Below are 20,168 nucleotides of genomic sequence, written 5' to 3'. Positions count from 1 at the left end.
TTTAGATGATAGGTTTTTCTTCAGAAAGATCACTGTCATGGCAGTTCTACATAGACTTAACACAGACTAACATGATTCACAACTTCTTTCAGGTTTTATTTAATACTTTATAAGAATGGGGTTAGAATTCCTATTCACAATTTGAACATTTAAGAGACAATATATTTTTTTAAAGATCACGTTCCTGGGGCCTTGGGCAGAATGTGACCTATTTGCACAATCAGTGGAAGCTTGCAGTGGCTCAAGGAAATTTCTTAATGAAATCAACTCCCTCATCAACTAAAAGTCTAAAAGGAGAATTAACAGATCAACTTAAGTTCAATTCCATGGACAGATGGAATTTTTATTTAAAATTATTCCTTAAAATGTTTTTATTATATACATAATTCAAGAAGGCATTTGCACTGAAATAAATTCACACCCACTGATAAAGACAGATAAATTAATATTCCTACCTTCCCATCTCCCACTACACTTACTTCTCTTCAAATCCCTCACTTCCCAGAAGTAAACAGTCTTTTGGTTTGCTGTGTATCCTTCCAGAACTTTTTCTGTGCATTTTCATATATTTATGAATATTTTTAAAATTATAAATATTTGGGGTTTTCTTCTCTACCTCCTCCTTTTTCACATGCAATGTGTATTGTCTACACTCTTCTACCACTTTTTGAAAATTAACAGTATCTCCTGAATATCATTCCTTGTCAATATGCATGGACCTCACACATTCTCATCATGGAGGTCTGTTATTGTATAGTATGGCTGTATTTTAAATTAATTAGTGTATGTCTTTATTCTTTTATGGAGCAGTGGGTTGACAAATTATCTTTTCTAGTTTATGGTATATTATCATCGGTCTCTGCAACCCCTCCCTAGTTGAGTTTTGATGTATCTTCCTCCCGTCCTGGTTTCCGAGAATGTCCTGGGCTAGTGTTGCTGGATCTTTTCTGTCATGGGGGAAGTGATGATCCTTCCAGGACATTTAGAAATAAGAACAGTGAACACATAAATCAATGTCCCCTGACCTTTCCCTCTCTCTATTTTTGGCACCAAAAATTCTGCTCTAAGTTGTCATTTTCCTACTTATGGACAGAATCATCTTATTCTGCAGGTGTTTCTCAGAGTTTCTACATAACTTCCTCAATGACATCCCCATTCCTTTATTTTCCTAGTTACATCCCCATGGTTGGTTTTGAGAGAGTTAACAACACATATTTGTTTTCTATCTTCTCTCATCTTGCTATCTTAATTCCACCATCAATAATAAATTAGCTGACTTATTATTTGCCTAAAAGGCACTGTTGAATAAAAACCCCTAAAAATGTATTCTGTAAACATGTTCTTATATTCATCAATAGTAGTAATAACAATAATAATAGTAATAGTAATAATAATAATAGCTAACATTTATTAAGTGGCTACTTTATGTCTGCTACATTTATAAATTCTTTAAGACATGTGTATTGACTCATTAAGCCTTTTCAACCATTCAATGGAGCGTATATGATTGTAATCCCTGTTTTATAGATAAAGAAATTGACCACTGAGAGGCTAAATGAATTGCCCATGGCCATATGGTAGAAGAACTACAATCCAAGCTCAGCCAGTTCAGTTCCAGAGACCATGCTTTAACCACTACTCTATACTACACCAAGGCGTAAGGGCTCTGATTCAAAGGGTCTGAATTTTCTAAATTTTTTATTTATTTATTTATTTATTTATGGCTGTGTTGGGTCTTCGTTTCTGTGCGAGGGCTTTCTCTAGTTGCGGCGAGCGGGGGCCACTCTTCATCGCGGTGCGCGGGCCTCTCACTGTCGCGGCCTCTCTTGTTGCGGAGCACAGGCTCCAGACGCGCAGTCTCAGCAATTGTGGCTCACGGGCCTAGTCGCTCCGCGGCATGTGGGATCTTCCCAGACCAGGGCTCGAACCCGTGTCCCCTGCATTGGCAGGCAGATTCTCAACCACTGCGCCACCAGGGAAGCCCCCTGAATTTTCTAAATTTTAACAGCTAATGTCAAATTGCCCTTAAAACGGCTCTCTATAAATTTAGCTCCCAGTAAAACCTAACAAGTGGTACTTTTAATCTTTTATTTTTGTCTATCCAATTTAGAAAAAAAGTGTTCAAGATTTAAAATTTGTGTTTCTGCTGGCAAATCTTCAGCTATTCAAATATATTGAATTCTTTAGAGGATTAGCCTGAATTGTTGAATGTTTGACTGAAAGATAATATAGAGATATACTCTAGCCTCTTATTTTATTAATGAGAAACCTGAGTGTCTGAGAGTTTATATGACTTCCATCAATTCCCACTGAGAGTTGGTTACAAGGTTTTAGGGCAGCTCAGATGTCTGTCTCTCTTTTTTTATGCTATTTCTGCTAATCTGCACTGCCTGCTATAACAGCTTCCCTTGGTAATCACACTTACTTATAGGATTCCATGTTAATTACCATATAGCTGTACCAAGACACTGCACTAGGCTTCCAATATTGTACTAAAGCACAAAGAAGACACCTGGAGGGCAGGTTCTAGGATAATAGTACTGTTTTCTAACCTTTAGTGCAATCTTCCTAAAGCATAAAATACTAAGAGAATGGAGAATGGAGGACAACCCTATACATAGAATCAGCCCACATGTTTCTGTCTATCCCTTAAATGTGTTTAACATTTGTATATGTTACAGGCTCTGTGATTACAAAATCAGTCATAGATTATCTGTAGCATTAACGACAGAGAAGATTCATAAAACTGTGGAACTGGAATGGATCTCTGAATTTATTTAGGGTTAGGCTTATAACTGCATATGACAGATGAGTCTTTGAGGTCTAGAGATGTCAAATGACTTGTCAAAAGTTACACAGCTAGTTAGTATCAGACCACGATTTGAATTTAAGTTTTCTAATTATAAATTTCCATCCAACTAAAATTACTCCCTTCAACTCGCTCAACAAAGGTTTATTAAAGTATTATTCATTGCCAAACATTGACCTAGGCATTGAAGATTTGAAGGCAATGAAGCCCCTCAACTCATTCAGATGTGGTCAATGTCTCGACAGAATTGATTATCTGGTGGGATAAGGCGATGTGGAAAAGGACTTTCACTCAGCTCTTGGTGTTCACTTCCATGTTGCAGGAGTTCCTTTAAGGTAACCCTCTTGGCCTCCCTTTGCCCATCAGGCAGGTAGAGGGAGATTTTCTCATCTGATTGGTGAGTTTAGATAGGAATCTGGCATGCCTTGTTCAGTACCTTCTCTCCTTCCTGTCAGGGGACTTATGTCCTTCCCTGCTCCTCTCCTAAATGTAATGAAACCACCAGTTCAATCACTGCTTATTTCTGGAATGAATATTAGGATGCCACTTACCTTCAGATAGAAGCCCCCTTCTCCAAGAGTAATTATTTTAGTAGTAAAAGTGATAGTTTACTCTCATTTGCTGACCCTTTTTTCTTAGTTTTCTAACAGAAGTTGCTAAGGGACAGGGATGCTATATTTTGGGTCATCATTAAACCCAAACAAATGAATTCAGATCAATTTCCATGACAGCAAAAGTCTGAGGCCCTATTGAAACATGTAGGAGAGGTTCAGAAGATATGGCAGTGGCATTTATAACTAATTTTAGGTCATTCTATTGCTGCCTATGATTTATTTGTTTGTTTTTAATAATGGGTCAGTCTTGCATTAGAATCAGTCCTCTTTTACATTAAAATAGTATTATGAGTCAATAGAGAAGGATTTCTTAATAATATACATCTATCCTGAAACTCACCAAAGAAATGCTTTGCTGACATAGGTATGGGGTGCTGATCCAGAGCATGAGATTTTGCAGCAGAGTTACAACAAAGGCCTAAAGTCTTTTCTTCTTTAGGAAAAAACCCAAAATCTTCTGCCAGACATACACTATTACATGAACTTATGATTTTATAGATGAAATCTAAAATGACTAATATACAGAAGAGACACAGAGGTCATGTAGACGGGTGCAGAGTCAGTCTGTGATGATTACAAAGCTCTCGTCTCTTAGTTTTAAATGTACCGTTCTATACTTTGTTTTGGAATGCTCCGGCTGAGAATCTGAAAACCACACTTCTCTTCTGTCAACTGTTCCCTGCCAAGTTCTGTCGATATTGGGCACTAGAGGGCAACTGGAAAGTTGGAGGAGGAAGAGGCATGCCTCTCCCTGATTTGGTTTTCTGTTCCTGTTAACATCACCCTGGCAATGGCAATTGTTCCAGTCTCCCCATTGAGCCCCACCTCCCCGTTCCTCCAGAGAGACAAGCACTGCTGAGCAGCAGTGCTCCCTCCTCAGAGGTCTTGTTCCCAACTCCACAGGGCTCTCCAAGCTCTACCAGGGACCAGTGCCCCCTTCAGAGGTCTGAGTCTCACTCACCTGGATCTACTAGTCTCTAACAACTACAACTTCTCTTGGTCTCCCAGTGCTACGTCGGGAGCTGCTTGCTCTTGTTACTAACCCTGTCAGCTTGACATTTCTCTTTGCCTCTTCTGTCCTCTAACACTTGTTTAACCACTTCTCTGTATTAAATTGGCATGGTTTCTGCTTTTCTGCATGGACCCCAAGCAGCTGCCAAAATGCCAGTCACACCTTGTACAATTCAGGACAAGCTGAACTCCCAAAGGGTCAATCCTCAACCTTTCTAGGTCCACAGTTTTGGAAGATGAAAATAAATTCAATATCCAAGTAAAATCTAGAACATGTCAGCATTCCCCTTCATGGGATCAGTTAATCCTGTGAACAGAGTGGTGCTTGGTATCACTTCTAGAAGGAAAATGCTTAAAAAACAACTTGACAAGCATACCCACCACATGATGTTTGTAACTGCAATCAGAGCCAGGGAAAAAAAGCAGAGATCTCAGTAACTGACCTGGTGGCTGAGAGATTAGCTTACAGTAATCATGCGCTCTTAAAAATTGTTTCTCAGATACATTATTTTACAACTAATATTGCCTCCAGAGCTGAATAAATCTACAGAGAGAGAGAGAGAGAAAGAGAGAGGAAAAACCCTACAGTCAGCTCACCAAATCTACAGGTTCCATATCCATGGATTCAATCAATGGAGGACTGAAAATATTAAAAAAAAAAAAAAAAAATCCAGAAAGTTCTAAAAAGCAAAACTTGAATTTGTCTCATTCCAGCAACTGACAACTACTTACATAGCATTTATATTACATTTACAACTCATTTCATAGCATTTACTCTGTAATGGTAAGCTATATATAGTAAATTATTATAAGCAATCAAGAGATGATTTAAAGTATACAGGAAGAAGTTCATAGATTATATGCAAATACTATTCCATTTTATATAAGGGACTTCAGCATTCTTGGATTTTGCTATCCATGGGGGTCCTGGAACCAATCCCCTGGAGATACTGAGGAATGATTGTACTTGGTCCTGCTTTACATGGAAATATCATGACTTGGAGTGATTTTAGCAACCAAAACTAGGCAGGAGTTTTAGAACCTAAGTAAAAATTCTTCACATTGCTTTTTAGCCTGTAAAAGATTGCACTATTTGAAGGTAATCTACTCCTGGAGACTTCCTCTGCTATCTTCCCCTATCTGCCCCTGCAATCAGGTTATATTCTGGTGCCTGGTTAAAATAAATGTTTCATTTTTGGAATTCTTTGAGTTTCTAAGTAAGATGATTGCATCGATCAGCATGCCCGTCTTTTCTTTGTATTTTCCTTTTATTTTTTGCTTTTAAAGATAAACAGATGATATCTCTGGATCTTCACATGAGGAAGGAATATATGAATTAGTAATCCTTTTCACCAACTGTTGGAAGGAGTCCAGATCCCAGCCCAAGTGAAACCGAGTTAATATGTTGCTTGAAAAAATATGTCAGACTTTTGTTATTTTACTCTTTTAAAAGGTTAATAAGTTGTAGAGATTAAATGGCCAACATTAGCTTTTACCTTATTATTACCTTATTATAACATTAATGTCTTCAGTTGTGAAATACAATCCATCAGACATCAAGGGCTGGTGTCTAGTGAAAAGTTTAACAAGCTGGCCTGAGGGCCAGGCAGGTTTTACTAGTGTACTTAGGTGTACATGTTTTATGCAAAGGGTGGAGTCTCAGTTAAAATGACTGCAGTTTGCAGCTTCTTCTCAGAAAATTAACTCAGAGGAAATTCAGATCTTTTATGGACGCTTCTTTTTTTTTCCTTCCCTTCAAACATAAACTAGCATTATCCAAAATGCAGTGTCTTGAGGAAATATGTAAGTTAGGTATAAAGATTTTATTACTAACTCTTGGCAATTTAGTAATTAGGGTGTACCAGGGCTAAGTGCATCTCTTGTGACTAAATGGCTTATTGGCCACATGTAATTAAAAGCTGCCTGTATCATTAGAAGATATTGGCTGGGCTTGGGTGGATCCCAATAAGCACTTTGGGAGGGGAACATAGGGAATGAAGGCATAGTGAAACACCATAAAATATTTTAACACAGGTTTTATCTAGAATGTTTGAATCACCCTATTTTAGAGGTGTAAGGGCGCATTAAATACAACCTTCTCATTTTACTGGTTAGGGAAATTGGGGTCCAGAGAGAATATGTGTTTATATTAGTCACACAACTATATGGTGGCAAAATCAAGAGTACAGAATGGTCTTCTGACTCCACAGCAAGTTCCCTTGTATGATCATGCACTACTACCCTTGTTCCTAACCATCTGTCTGCCCTCGCTTCAGTGACAGACCACACTGTAATTATTCCCATGAACATGCATGCTTTCCCAGAGGTCACCAGATAACCATCCAAATGGCCTTTAGGTTTTGTTTGTTTATTTGTTTGTTGTTAAATTTTTATTTTATGTTGGAGCATAATTGATTAACAATGCTGTGTTAGTTTCAAGTGTACAGCAAAGTGAGTCAGTTTATACATATACAGTATCTATTCTTTTTCAAATTCCTTTCCCATTTAAGTTATTACAGAATACTGAGCAGAGTTCCCTGTGCTATACGGTAGGACCTTGTTGGTTATCTATTTTAAATAGAGTAGTATGTACTCTAGTTTTCATACAGGAGAGTTGAAGGACTATTCACTTAAAAAATGCATTGGTTTTGCATATTAAAGACATGGGCATAAATGGCTTTTCTAGAATTGTTTTTTGGTTCCATGTTCTCTTGCAGGATGGCAAAATGGTTAGAGGCCTCTAAGGAATGAGACACAGGGAGAGACCTCCACGTGATCACACACAGACGTTTTAAAATCAACACATTGCCTCTAAAAGTCTTGTTCGTTGACATTCCCTCCTGTTTGGGCAGTGATCACAAAAAACATGATCTTAACAGCTTATTTGAGAACATGTTGCATTGACATTTCTTACAAGGAAATAATGGCAAATATCTGCAAATTTTCAGGTATAGAATAAATTTACTAAACAGGTCTTGACGGCATGAAATGTTGTTTTGCAACCACTGGAAACAAGAGATCTTCAGGGCTTGGGGCTCTGGAGTTGAGGTATGCTTATGCTCTTGATAGAACATGGATTACACTGGAATCAAAAGAATGAAATAGTATCCTGTATTTAGATTAGAGATGAAGGATTAGGGCTGCTTTTGTGTTTGGTTTAACTGTCATCACCTAAAAATCCTAAATAACATAAAATCCTTGTTTCAGTGTGTGCTTCCCAGGAGTACTTCTCCCAGGAATTGTGTATATGAGTTTCCCTTCCATCGTTTACCTGTGGTTGAGGCTTCACCTTCACTGCACCTTCACCTTCAGGTTGTTTAGGATCTTTTCAGACTAATGAGTTCATGCTTCTTCAGGAATAAACAGAAACGACTTCCTTAAAAGCCACCACAACTCTTTCTGTCAAATAGACCTGTCAGACCAGGTCAGTGGAATACTTGTGCTTTTATATTATGTTTTTATTAATATTTTATAACAGCACTAGATTTTACCTGAAAGCAACAAGAAATGTAGATGTTCTATGCCTCAGGCTGGATTGTACTGTTATGTTTAACATCTCCATTACCTGTATTTCAAGAGAGACAAGAAAAAAAGGAAAAAAAATATTCTAGCTAAATTCTTTCTATCAAGTTTTCTAAGTTATGGAGATGCCATATTTATTTTTATTATCATGTCCAAGTGTTAGACAGATAATTAAAGCAGAGCAAGTGGTAAATACGTATTTTCAAAAGCACTAGAACTATGACTTCGAGATATATACGCAAGTTCAAGAACCACGATAAAAAGAAATATATGTATATGTACATACACGTAACAAGCACACATATTTATTCACAATTACTCATAAAGTTGGCATAGTTATTGCTTTTATCTAGTTCCAGGATAATTGTTAAAGAAGCCATTAGCTTTAGTAGAAAATCAAACTTTATTTGGGACCCACATTTATAAATTTGCGGGAGATGGATTTCTGGGAGTCAGATGTTGTCCACCATGGCAAGGAGGCCCAGAGCAGGAGGAGATTGGTTTCCAGTTTGAGGGTCTCTCTAGTTTATTGGGATACCCAGGTTAATGATTCTCATATTGGGGTAGGAAGAGTTTTTTTGGGGGGGGGGGAAGAAAAGATTATACTATCCTCTTCCATTTCCTTCTCTTTCTTTCCCTATTCTTTCCCATTTCTTCTTTTTTCCACCCTCCCCCCACCATTTCTATCCCGCCCCGCTCCCTCTCCCTCCTTCTCTCTCTCTCTCTTCTCTACTGACTCCCCTCTAATCCTCCCTCCTCTCTCCATCCCTGTCTCCCTCACCCTCTTCTTTTATTGTTGATGGAGGTAATATATGCTGTGTGTTCCAAGCCAGAAATAAGAGCTTTATTGACTCAAGTTAAGTCTTTTTTTTATTATGTAATTTGAAATGATCACTTTTTCAAAAATATTTATTTATTTATTTATTTATTTATTTATTTATGGCTATGTTGGGTCTTAGTTGCAGCACGCGGGATCTTTCATCCTTCATTGCAGTGTACGCTCTTCTCTCTAGTTGCAGTGCTCAGGTTCTCTAGTTGGGGCATGTGGGCTCCAGAGCATGTGGGCTCCATAGTTGTGGCACACGGGCTTAGTTGCCCTATGGCACATGGCAGGTGGGATCTTAGTTCCCTGACCAGGGATCAAACCCGCATCCTCTGCATTTGAAGGCGGATTCTTAATAACTGGACCACCAGGGAAGTCTCAAGTTAAGTCTTTTTCTTTGAAAAAATTGTTTATCCTCAGCCTACAGTATTATTTCACTCAAATTTATACAAGATCAGGAGCACAAGTTCTAAGTTCTATATGGTTCTATCCAAAGATTTTACTTCTGTCTGGGATCAAAGTTTTAAATATTTTTCTTCTGTAGGTATAACACCATTTGATTCATTTCCATACACTGTCTCACTCTGTGTTGCAGAATGTAGATTCTATACAGAATATAGCCTGTAGTGTTGGTGAATTTGAGCATCTTTTTTCTTCTTAACATGATAATGTTGCTGCCATTTGTTGTGCACCATTCTCAGGCACTGTGTCAGGGTGTTTTATATACTATCTCACTTAATTCTCAGAAAGTTCCTCATTTTATAGAGGCTCAAAGGATTAAGGCGCAGCTTAAGCTATACAACTTGTGAGTGGCAGATTCAGGATTAAAATTCAAGTTCTTCTGCAAATCACTCTGCTACACCCATGATATGTGAATCATGGTGTCACACACAGTAAAAAGCACTTAGTATCTCTCTTTGAGTCTGTAGGCTGAAAAGTGACTCATGATTCACATAGCACCCAGTTCTTGTAGTACAAAGAAGAGATACAATGTGTTCCCCGATCCAAGAGAACAGAGTTCAAAAAAGTCTACTGCTTATTAAAGATGACTGAGAACACATGCAGACTGATAAGAAAGAGCAGATTCTGTGTTAGTATAATTTGTAATCCCCTATTCTCAGTGTCCACACCCCAGATGAGAAATGTTTCACAGTAAAAAGTAATGATGACAATAGTAATTATTTTTATCATAATTACTTTTGAAAGAAAGGATTCTGGACTTAAAATCTTTATTCTTTCTTTTTGAAAAGAATAATTCTGGATTTAGAATATTCTTTAGATAAAGAAACTTTAACATCATTCTTTTAAATAACAGTATCTAAATGTAAATTTGGAAGTCACATATATATTTGTTAATTAAGAGAATTACTTGTTTTTTTGAATTTTTGAAATTTATCTTTTTTATTTTTTTATACAGCAGGTTCTTATTAGTTATCCATTTTATACATATTAGTGTATACATGTCAATCCCAATCTCCCAATTCATCACACCACCATCCCCCCCGCCACTTTCCCCCCTTGGTGTTGATACCTTTGTTCTCTACATCTGTGTCTCTATTTCTGCCCTGCAAATTACTTTGTATTTTTGAATAATATTCCCTTTAAGTGTGTGAGAACCTGGAATGAGGGCAGTCAACAATAGTATCATCTACAGTTTTCAGGACTCCAGACAACAAGGCACAGAAAACAAAGGTATGATCTGAGCTTCTGTTTTCTTTTGATCTGTCAGTGACCTGATTATAGATCCACAGCTCTGTGATTTACTAAATCTCAACTGTCAGTCACATTAAAATAACAGACAAAAAGAACAAGCACAGGGAGTGTAGAGAGTAGTTGAAGAAATAATTTCATTAGGTCTGAGACAACATCTGATCAAGGATTCACTTTCCTTCTGATTCACTTCTGAAGTGAATCTCAGAACTGTGATTTTTAGCAGGCACTGGTGTAGGTGGAAATTTTAGCATGGAGAGTACAGTGTTGGTGCTTATGAATAATTATAGAGTTACATGGTTTTGAAATAGTCTTTCGTGATATTGGGAATGACAGTATCGTTAATTGAACTGTCAGGTGAGCTCGCTATTCATCAAGGGCCTCCTGGAAGATTGGATCCATTTTCCTAAAGTGAGTCATAGGTAGCACACTAGCTGTATACTGAGAACTCTGATAGACATTTTGACCAGAACTCAAAGAAAAAGACGCAATTAAGAAACTCAGTGGACAAAGTTTTAAAAATCTATCAATGTTTGCATTGGGCTTAGAAATTATGGAGATTTATATCTTATCCATCAGAAAATAAGATACATGAAAGAAGGATTCCAAAAGATACTGGCTAAAAATTATTGTTTTAAGATAGCAGACAGAAACAAACATGAAGATCATACAGTTATGAATACAGCATACCTTTGATAGCATACCAATTGTAGTAGCTTTATTAACTCATCAAAACTTTATTATAAAGTAAATTGTTAGTCATCTAAATATAAACTTTTAAGAATATGAATTAAAACAGAAACTTTAATCGGCCTTTAAGTAGCTTGTGTGCTGTTAAGTAAATTTTGGGGTAGAGTTTTGTTTGATTTATAGCCCTTAGGATAATAGATGTACATGTGAATTTGTTGTATTACTTTCTCTGCTTTGTATAAAGGAAGGAGATAAGATAAGCGTAAAGACTTGAATGCTTATATTTAGATTGATAAAATTTTTACAGCTGTAAAAAGTAATATTCTAAACCTATACCTAATTTTTTAATAAAAAAATAAATGGTCTCCTTTTATTTGAGAGGCAGAAAGTGTTGGTCAGCTATGCAGTGAAAAGTAAGGGAAAAGAAGTGATTCATTTGGTATTTATAAGTACAAATATAAAAAGACCTCTGCTGGGTTCTACAAATTAGCTGCCATTGGAGTTATGGACACAGTGCATAATTTATTAATCATATTTTGTGGCTAACTGAAATTGAACAGGACAGACATGTGAATCTTCACATTCTATGATGTTCTAGAAGGCAATGTGCTACAGAGGACTGATGCCTGTTTTGCTTTGCTATTCAACATTTTTATTGAATAGCAGCATAGAAGAGGTTGTTGATTATACACTCTACAAAGTCAGAGGGTGGGATCAACTTTATTTCTCAGTACTGTCTTATTATTTTGCTTTTAATTTTTTAAATTACTTATGGAATCAAAGCAGAACTGTTTAGTCGAAAAATCACTCTGAGAATCACCAACTACCATTCCTAAAACTCCTGTAAGGCTAGCACAACTTAGATTGTGTTTTTCTAGCATTTTTATTCTATTCATACGTATATAGATAGATTGATAACGTGGAGAAATGTTTGTTGATACATGTGTGGTTATACGTGAAATATGTCACACTTTATGTGGACCTATTAAGTAGAAAAGTACAGAGATTTCTCATTTGCCCCCTAACCACCCCGCACACACTCATGCTTTATTTTTAATGCCTTTATGAGATCTATATCAGGAGCTTTTGACTTTGCTGTAGTCCATATTTACAAATTTTTTATTTTATAACTATTGCTTATTTGTTTATCTTTAATTAAGGAAGTCTTTCCTCTCCAATATGTTTAATCTAATTTTCTGTATTTTCTCCCATTTTTTTCTCATGGGGGAGCTTATGTTTGCTTTTCTTGGGGCAAAGTAAACTATACCTTTTTTTCAAATTTATCTCTTACCCCCATTATTTTTTTCCCCTCTCATTGCATTCTCATATCCTAGTCTCCTCACAGTTCAGGCATTATTCCAATGCCAGTTCTTCCACCAAATATGCTTTCATTCTTCCATTTAGAGTCCTTCCTCTGATTTATTTTATATTGTACTTAAAATGGTTGAGGCAGTATTATGTTTGTTTCAGTATATGACTTCTCTGAATAGTTCTTGAGAGCAGGATCTATAAATCTTGATATCCCCAAAGAGTCTCATTCAACACCTCAAAGAATAGGTTTTCTATTAAAGTTTGTAAAGAGAAAGAATGTGTGCTTAGTCTAGACAACTGAATACTCAGCTGGGACATGGTAATTATTTTCAAATACTTGAACACCTGTCCTATGTTAAAGGAATTAAACTGGCCCTACATGGTTAATGGATGGTTGCTAAGGACAATTAGATTTTTCTCAATATAAAGAAGAAATTTTCAACAAATAGAATTCTCTGAAAATAGAATGAACTCACAAAAGAGTGATTTGACTGTCCCCAAACATGTTCTCACAGGAGCAATACATTAATATTCTTTCTATAAGCCTTTTCTATACATACTAGGCCTCCTGAATGAATAAATAAAATGGTAGCCCCATTCGTACACTTCATGAGTTTTAATCTTATTCATTGACTATTGATATTGATGGTCCTTCCCCCATCTTTCCACTCTCCAGTTACACCCATCTCCAGGGGCCATTTTATTTGACTTTAAATATAATTTGCTTTTTATATACAAAAAAATCTTAGGATGGATTTTTTTTTTTCTTTGTCACCAAGATGGATGATCTTATTTTCAATTTTTAGAAAGCGTTTTAGGAGTTAAATCACTTCTCAGAGTTCAAGATTAAATTTATTCCAAAGTCCAAATCTTATCAACAAAATTAAATACACATATTTTCAGGGAAATATACATACATTTAATATTTTAGATAATTTTTTTTGATAATTTTTGTTAAATTGATTTATTTTATAATTTCTCCCCAAATTTCCCTATGTAAATATCAATCACAGACACTCTAAGAGAAATACCACTTAAGGTGTTAAAAATAGAACAATACAAAACAAATAAAAGTACTGGGAATTCATAGTCTATTTTCTTTATATTTTTAATTAAGCTACAAACTAAGCAGCAGGAAACTACTGTTTCAAAAATATTATGTATTTTGCCCAGAACACTGTCAAAACTTTGGTGAATATGAAATAAAGCAAAATGAAAATCATTATTTCCCAATAGAAATTTGCTTATTAACTATGTACCAGGACAGTTTTGGCAATCAGAAAGCAATAAAGCAACAGGGAAGAATTTTAGCAGAATCGTGAACATAGATTATTACTACTCATGAAGCATCTATAAGAGTATTTTGTCATTCTTTCAACAATGTTTGTGTTTCTGCTACTTCTGAGGCTCTCTCCTAGGCATTGAGAACAAAAGCCAAGTGCCAGCCAATCCAATGTGTTATGTCTTCTTTGGAAGAGAATATTTGCTGAAAGTCTTCTGATTTTGAACTCTAGTTGGACATTTCTGCTTGCACATCCTTATATTCAGGCTGTAGGGGAAGCATGAAATAGCTCAACTCAGAATGTTTAAGATGATGTTATCTCATAGCTTATTAGCAAGATGCTAGTTAGGCAATCGGCAAAACTATTGATAAAAAGCAGAACAATCTTGAAAGAATGTGCTGGAATCACCAGTCAGACCAAGGAGACTTTATCAGGAAAGGTCGGGGATAGTTGCATTGGCAGATAAGTGACAGTGACAGCCCAAATAAGAAAGCTGTATTGCATTGTATTTCATATGGAATCTCTTCAGTGTGTCTGTCATATTCAATGTCAGAAACAATAATGCTACCTTCAGGATCTGCCTTCAACACAAAGGGCATTAAGAAAGCAACAGAAAAAAAGTGAGCAGGTGATAATGGTTATTGTTCACAAGTCCTGGAGTTATATTTACGGTTAATGGAACACGATTCTTAAGATATATGAAGTAATTCAGCAGAATATTTGAGAGGGTGACAGAGCAGTAGAATCTGCCCCGTTGGACAATTTCTAACAGCTATAAATGCAATAAGTTGATCAATAGCAATTCAGAGATCTGCAGCCACTACATAAATACCTCGCAGGAGGAAAGGTACTTGGTATACAGCTCAGAGACCAGAAGTTTCTTGAAAAATAGCTTAGTGGTTGGCAGCTCCTGGGCCAATAATACAGGTATTGGCAATTTCTTATTAAATAGCTTTGGGATTGGCAGCTGTTGGTAATATAACATGATGGTGGGAAGCCACTGTGTATGAAGCCAAGATTTTTGTAGCTTCTATACCCCAAACTACCCAGTCTGTAGCTGTTTAGGGGCCAGAAACTCTTGGATAAACAGTTAAGTTGCCCGAAGCATTTGAAGCCATTGCTGAGGGTTTGGAAGGCTTTGGATGTACATAGCTGGGCGTGCAGCAATCGGATACATACCCCTTGGTCTGAGTGCACGGCTTGCAGCTGGGGTTGGGTCCCGTGTTGGTAGTTTCACAGGCACTGCATATTATGCCCACTGTTGGAGAGCTGGAGGGCACAGATGAGTTTGATTGGTCACAACTTGTGGTGCAGCTCTTGGTCTCACAGTTGGGAGATTCACAGCTTGGTGCTTCATCATGGGTTTCTTGGCAGTTATCCAGGAGCCAGAGATTTCCTTGGTAGCTACTGGATAAGGCAAGCCCAAAGGTAGGGCTTACATCAGTGGAGCAAAGAGCAACAGAAATATAGCAGTGAGTTCTGTAGGATGTGCCACTGCAATTCCCAGGATAGCCCAGAAGAGACATGGAGCCTGAGTGCATGCTCAGTGATGGCCGTGAGGGTATGGTGAGCCTGTGGCTTGATGACCTTTTATATCTTCCCTGGTGATTTTCTGCATCCTCTCCAGACTGTCTTCCTTCTCACTGCCTGGGATAATAATAACATAGCAACATTTCATTAGTGTGTTGTTTAGCTACAGCTGCTGATGTCTTCACACTCATATAAAAATAAGTTTATTTTGATTCTTCAAAGTATCTATAATCACCATTTTGACCATCACCCATCACTCATCATCTGTAGACCATAGTTTTGGTGAATTGTGATTTCACTGTTAATAGGTAAACTCTCATCTGTCGATCAGTGGTAAACAAGGGATCATGTGTCTATGGGCTTCTGCAGCATGGTTGTCAAAATGTTAATAAGAATCCACGTAAAACAAAGAACCTGGACTTTTCCACTCCTTTGACTACTGCAAAATATTGCAGGACTTGATCCTATACTCTAAAATAAGCTGAATACTTTGACTGTCTCCACACTGTTGCTCAAAAGAAAGGGTAAGGCATTTAAATATTAAGAGAAAGAATTGCTTCCCCCAAATATGTGCTATCCTCTTAACTGTGCCAGGCCATGTACTGGTGACAATTTCTCATCTGTTTGGAAAATTCCATCTGTAAGACTCACAGTAAGACTTAGTAACCTACACAAGGCCAAAAATGAACTTGTTCCCAGGGGTCAGTGGTTGCTAAGTAACCAAGCCTTCTATGAGATCCCTTTCTTAAAGAGTTTCTACAATATGTAATATCAAAGAATGCCAGTTTCTCAAGACTGTACCTTCCTGATTGACTAAAATTATACATTATACATTCCATTGTCTCTGTTGTGAAACCCAGCTGTTGTCAGATGTATAATGTTTTTCTACATTTCTGCCCAAACAAGTTTTACTTATTCCTGATTTGCTTTTTTTTCTTCACATGGACTTCATTCCTCTGTTGAAGAATATAGTTATTTTTAATCTATGCCCACAAAAGGGAATGGTTATGTTCAAAATTTTTATTTGAATAACCTGTATAGTTTTTATAGGCACTGTACATATTAAAAAACACTTTTCACTCCTTATGGTGAAGGCTGAAGGAAATTTTTTTAAAGAATTTAATTTAAACTAAAGAACTGGCATTTTGTTCTTAAAAACACAAACTATAATTCACACTTACAGCCTCCATTGAACTGGAAATGGCAATGCATTTACTAACAGTGAGGAGTTCAGACAGAGGACAGTAGCAGCTTCTTCAGGTAGGATAAGCTATAGGGTTAGTTTTTAAAATACATTGTCTTCACAGAAGACAATTTGATTTCCCTTCCTTCTCTCTGCTTCTCAGCTAGATTTTTAAAATGCACACCAATTTAAAGTGACAGTATTCTCCAAATTTTTTTTTTTTAATCTGAATTTTCTCAGAGTTCCTCTCAGTGTTTATTCAATAAAGGGATGAATTTATTCTATGAGTAACTTTTTATTAAACAGTGTTTGTGAAGTGTGTCCCAGGTGAAAAAGGTCAGGATCAGGGAGCCATATTTTAAGCAAATTGCTCAGCTATAGACTGTCCTGGAGTTTTGCACAGAAATTTTCAGTCCTGAGGCAGGCATATAGGAACTAAAATACATAAGGCAGTTGATGGCCTCCATATAAATGCTGGAGAGGGGGTAGAGAAAAAGGAAAGCTCTGCACTGTTGGAGGGAATGTAAATTGGAGTGGCCACTACTGAGAATAGCAAAGAGGTTCCTTAAAAAACTAAAAATACAGTTACTATATGATGGAGCAATCCCAGTCCTGGGCATATATCTGGAGAAAATTCTAATTTGAAAAGATACATTCACCCCAATATCCATAGCAGCACTATTTACAATAGCCGAGACATGGAAGCAACCTAAATGTCCATTGATGGATGAATGGATAAAGAAGATGTGGTTTATATATACAATGGGATATTACTCAGTAATAAAAAAAAAAATGAAATAATGCCATTTGCAACAACATGGATGGACCTAGTGATTATCATACGAAGTGAAGTAAGCCAGACAGAGAAAGACAAATATCATGATATCACTTAGGTGTGGGATGTAAAAAAGATACAAATGAATTTATTTACAAAACAGAAATAAACCCACAGACAAAGGAAACAAATTTATCATTACCAAAGGGGAAGGGGTGGGAGGGATAAACTAGAAGTTTGGGATTAACATATACACACTACTACATATAAAATAGGTAAACAATAAGGACCTCCTGCTGTATAGCACAGGGAACTATACTCAATATCTTATAATAACCTATAATGGAAAAGAATCTGAAAAAGAATATGTAAAAAAAAAATAAAGTCTCCTTGGCTTGAAAAAATACACAAGGCAGTTGGTGGCCAACTTTCCACGAAATTACTGGCTTCAAGTGATATATAGAAGAGTCCAGGGGTTGATGGAGGTGTATTGCTGCATCCCTTTATCATACCATGGTTACCTCTAGTCCTATTTTAGGCTTTCTTATAGCAAACTTGAGGGAAAACAAACAAAAAACAGAATGAGTAGTCAGTCAGTTGTAAAACCCACATACTCCCTTTCCAACTTTGCATTAAATGGCAGAGCATTTTAAATTAATATCATTCACTCTAGTGTGAAGTCTAACAAATAATGTAGAACATCACATAGTGTAATCAGTGTTCACAGCATAAGAGTTTACAACATATTTAAATTTATTTTGGTACAATAATATTCTAAACAATCAAACACTGAGGTTTGCAAAGGCAGAGTTAGCTCAAACCTTCTCATTTGCTTATATGTTTTACCTTCTTATCCACTCATCACACTGATAGATAACCATCACTCCTTATTCACCCATCACCTTCTGTGAATGATACCTCTACAGAACTATCTCCTGCTTTCGTCCCCGTCTTGGCAAGAGATGGAGCAGACAACATCAGTAACACAGCAAATATCAAGTTCATATCAGTGGTCGTTTTTAGCAGAAAGTAAGGACCATTGTTATTTGGGTGACATTGTCCTGGAAGGCTTTGGAGAAGCATATGCATTACTCTGTTTTTACTTAACTACTAAATAATCTTTCCTTCCATTAATTCCCCTATTCATAAATATTTTCTATGTGTGGCAAGCTGAATAAAATACAATGCCCACTTCCTAACCACCAGAACCTGTGAATATTACCTAATACGACAAAAGAGATTTTGTAGATGTGGTTAAGCTGAGTGTCTTGAGATGGATTGTCTGAGTGAGCCTGATGTGATCACAGGAGTTCTTATAAGAAGGAGGCAGTAGATTAGAGAGAGAGAAAGCAATGTGATGACAGGAGCTGGAGTGATTCTGCCATAAGGAAGGGAATGTCAGCAAACTCTAGAAGCTGGAAGAAGCAGGAGATGGATTTTCTTCCAGAGACTTTAGGAGGAATCAGCCCTGTTGATGCCTCGACTTTAGTTCAGTGAAACTGATTTTGGACTTCTGGCCTCCAGAATTGTAAGAGAATATTATGTCAGAAAAATACAGGTATCGGGTTGGCCAGGAAGTTCATTAGGGTTTTTCCATAACATCTTACAGAAAAACCCGAACTTTTTGGCCAACCCAATAACTCTAATAGATAGTCTTTATGTAGTTTGAGGAGTGTGTGCTCTGTATCCAAGGCAAGTTTAAGATGCAAGGAATGAACTTTCTACCCATCAGACAATTCAGAGAAATTCCCATGCCTTCTGAAAAAAGAAGAAACAAACTCCATTTATCTAATGAGGTAGCAGATTTTTTACAACTCATTAAAAAAGAGTAATGGAACTGTTTCCCAATTTTTCCAAGGTTAAAAATCCTTTACGGTAAACACAGAAGATCAAAGAAAGCTAAATTTTCCAGTAAATGGCCCTTAAACAAAATAATGGAGGTCACCTTCTAGCCTTTCAGGTCATGATAAAATTTTATCTCCCTTTTCCCCACCATATATATATATAACTGTGTTCTAATTCCACTTGCCGGAGCATTGTTAAACGATGCAAAAGTGATCCCGTGATCTGAAAAAGCAAAATGTATGCAAACCCATACTTACATAGAAATTAAATTGTAAATATTGAGTCAAAATTATTCTTAAATTTAGCAGTGGTAAACTAAAATGGTGTAACCCAGCTACATTTACATTGTTGGCTTCATAAATCTGAACGGTAGATGAACAAAAGTTAAAAAAATAGGAAACAGGAGTAAGGGAAGATAAAGCATTTTGGGTTTCTTTTTTTGCTTTCAAGGGTCTTGAAACGTATTTAGTAGACAAGACTAATACATACGGAAAAGAGGATGGGAGACAGAATACTGCCAAGTGTTCAGTGTGTGGTCCAGATAGTTATATTTTCTTTTCTTTTTATTTCTTTATTGAAGTATAGTAGATTTAGAATATCATGTTAGTTTCAGGTGTACAGCAAAGTGATTCAGTTATACATACATATGCATATATATCCTTTTTCAGATTCTTTTCCAGTATAGGTTATTACAGATATTGAATATAGTTTCTGTGCTATACAGTAAATCCTTGTTGTTTACCTATTTTATATACAGTAGTGTGTATTTGTTAATCCCATACTCCTAATCTATCCCTCCTTCCCACCTTTCCCCTTTGGTAACAAAAATTTCATTTTCTATGTCTGTAAGTCTGCTTTTGTTTTGTAAATAAGTTCATTTGTATTGTTTTTTAGATTCCACATATAAGTGATATCATATGGTATTTGTCTTTTTCTTTCTACCTTACTTCACTTAACATGGTATTCTCTAGGTCCATCCAAGTTGCTGCAAATGGCAATATTTCATTCTCTTTATCACTGAGTACTATTTCATTATATATATATATATATATATATATATAT

At 36.5% G+C, this 20,168-nt stretch overlaps 1 protein-coding gene across 1 annotated transcript; it reads right to left on the bottom strand.

Annotated features, from left to right (window-relative positions):
* Nucleotides 1-1,991: 1,991 nt before the first annotated feature.
* On the bottom strand, nt 1,992-20,167 carry KRTAP24-1 (keratin associated protein 24-1). The gene is given in 2 exon segments (XM_082391981.1): nt 1,992-14,921; nt 14,924-20,167. Coding segments are annotated over 2 exon segments (747 nt in total). The 5' UTR covers nt 15,315-20,167; the 3' UTR covers nt 1,992-14,565.
* Between the last annotated feature and the right edge of the window lies 1 nt (nt 20,168).

This window comes from Balaenoptera borealis (genome assembly GCF_965194805.1).
Source record: "Balaenoptera borealis genome assembly, chromosome: 5".
Lineage (NCBI taxonomy): Eukaryota > Metazoa > Chordata > Mammalia > Artiodactyla > Balaenopteridae > Balaenoptera > Balaenoptera borealis.
This window is presented reverse-complemented; position numbering and strand designations above follow the sequence as displayed.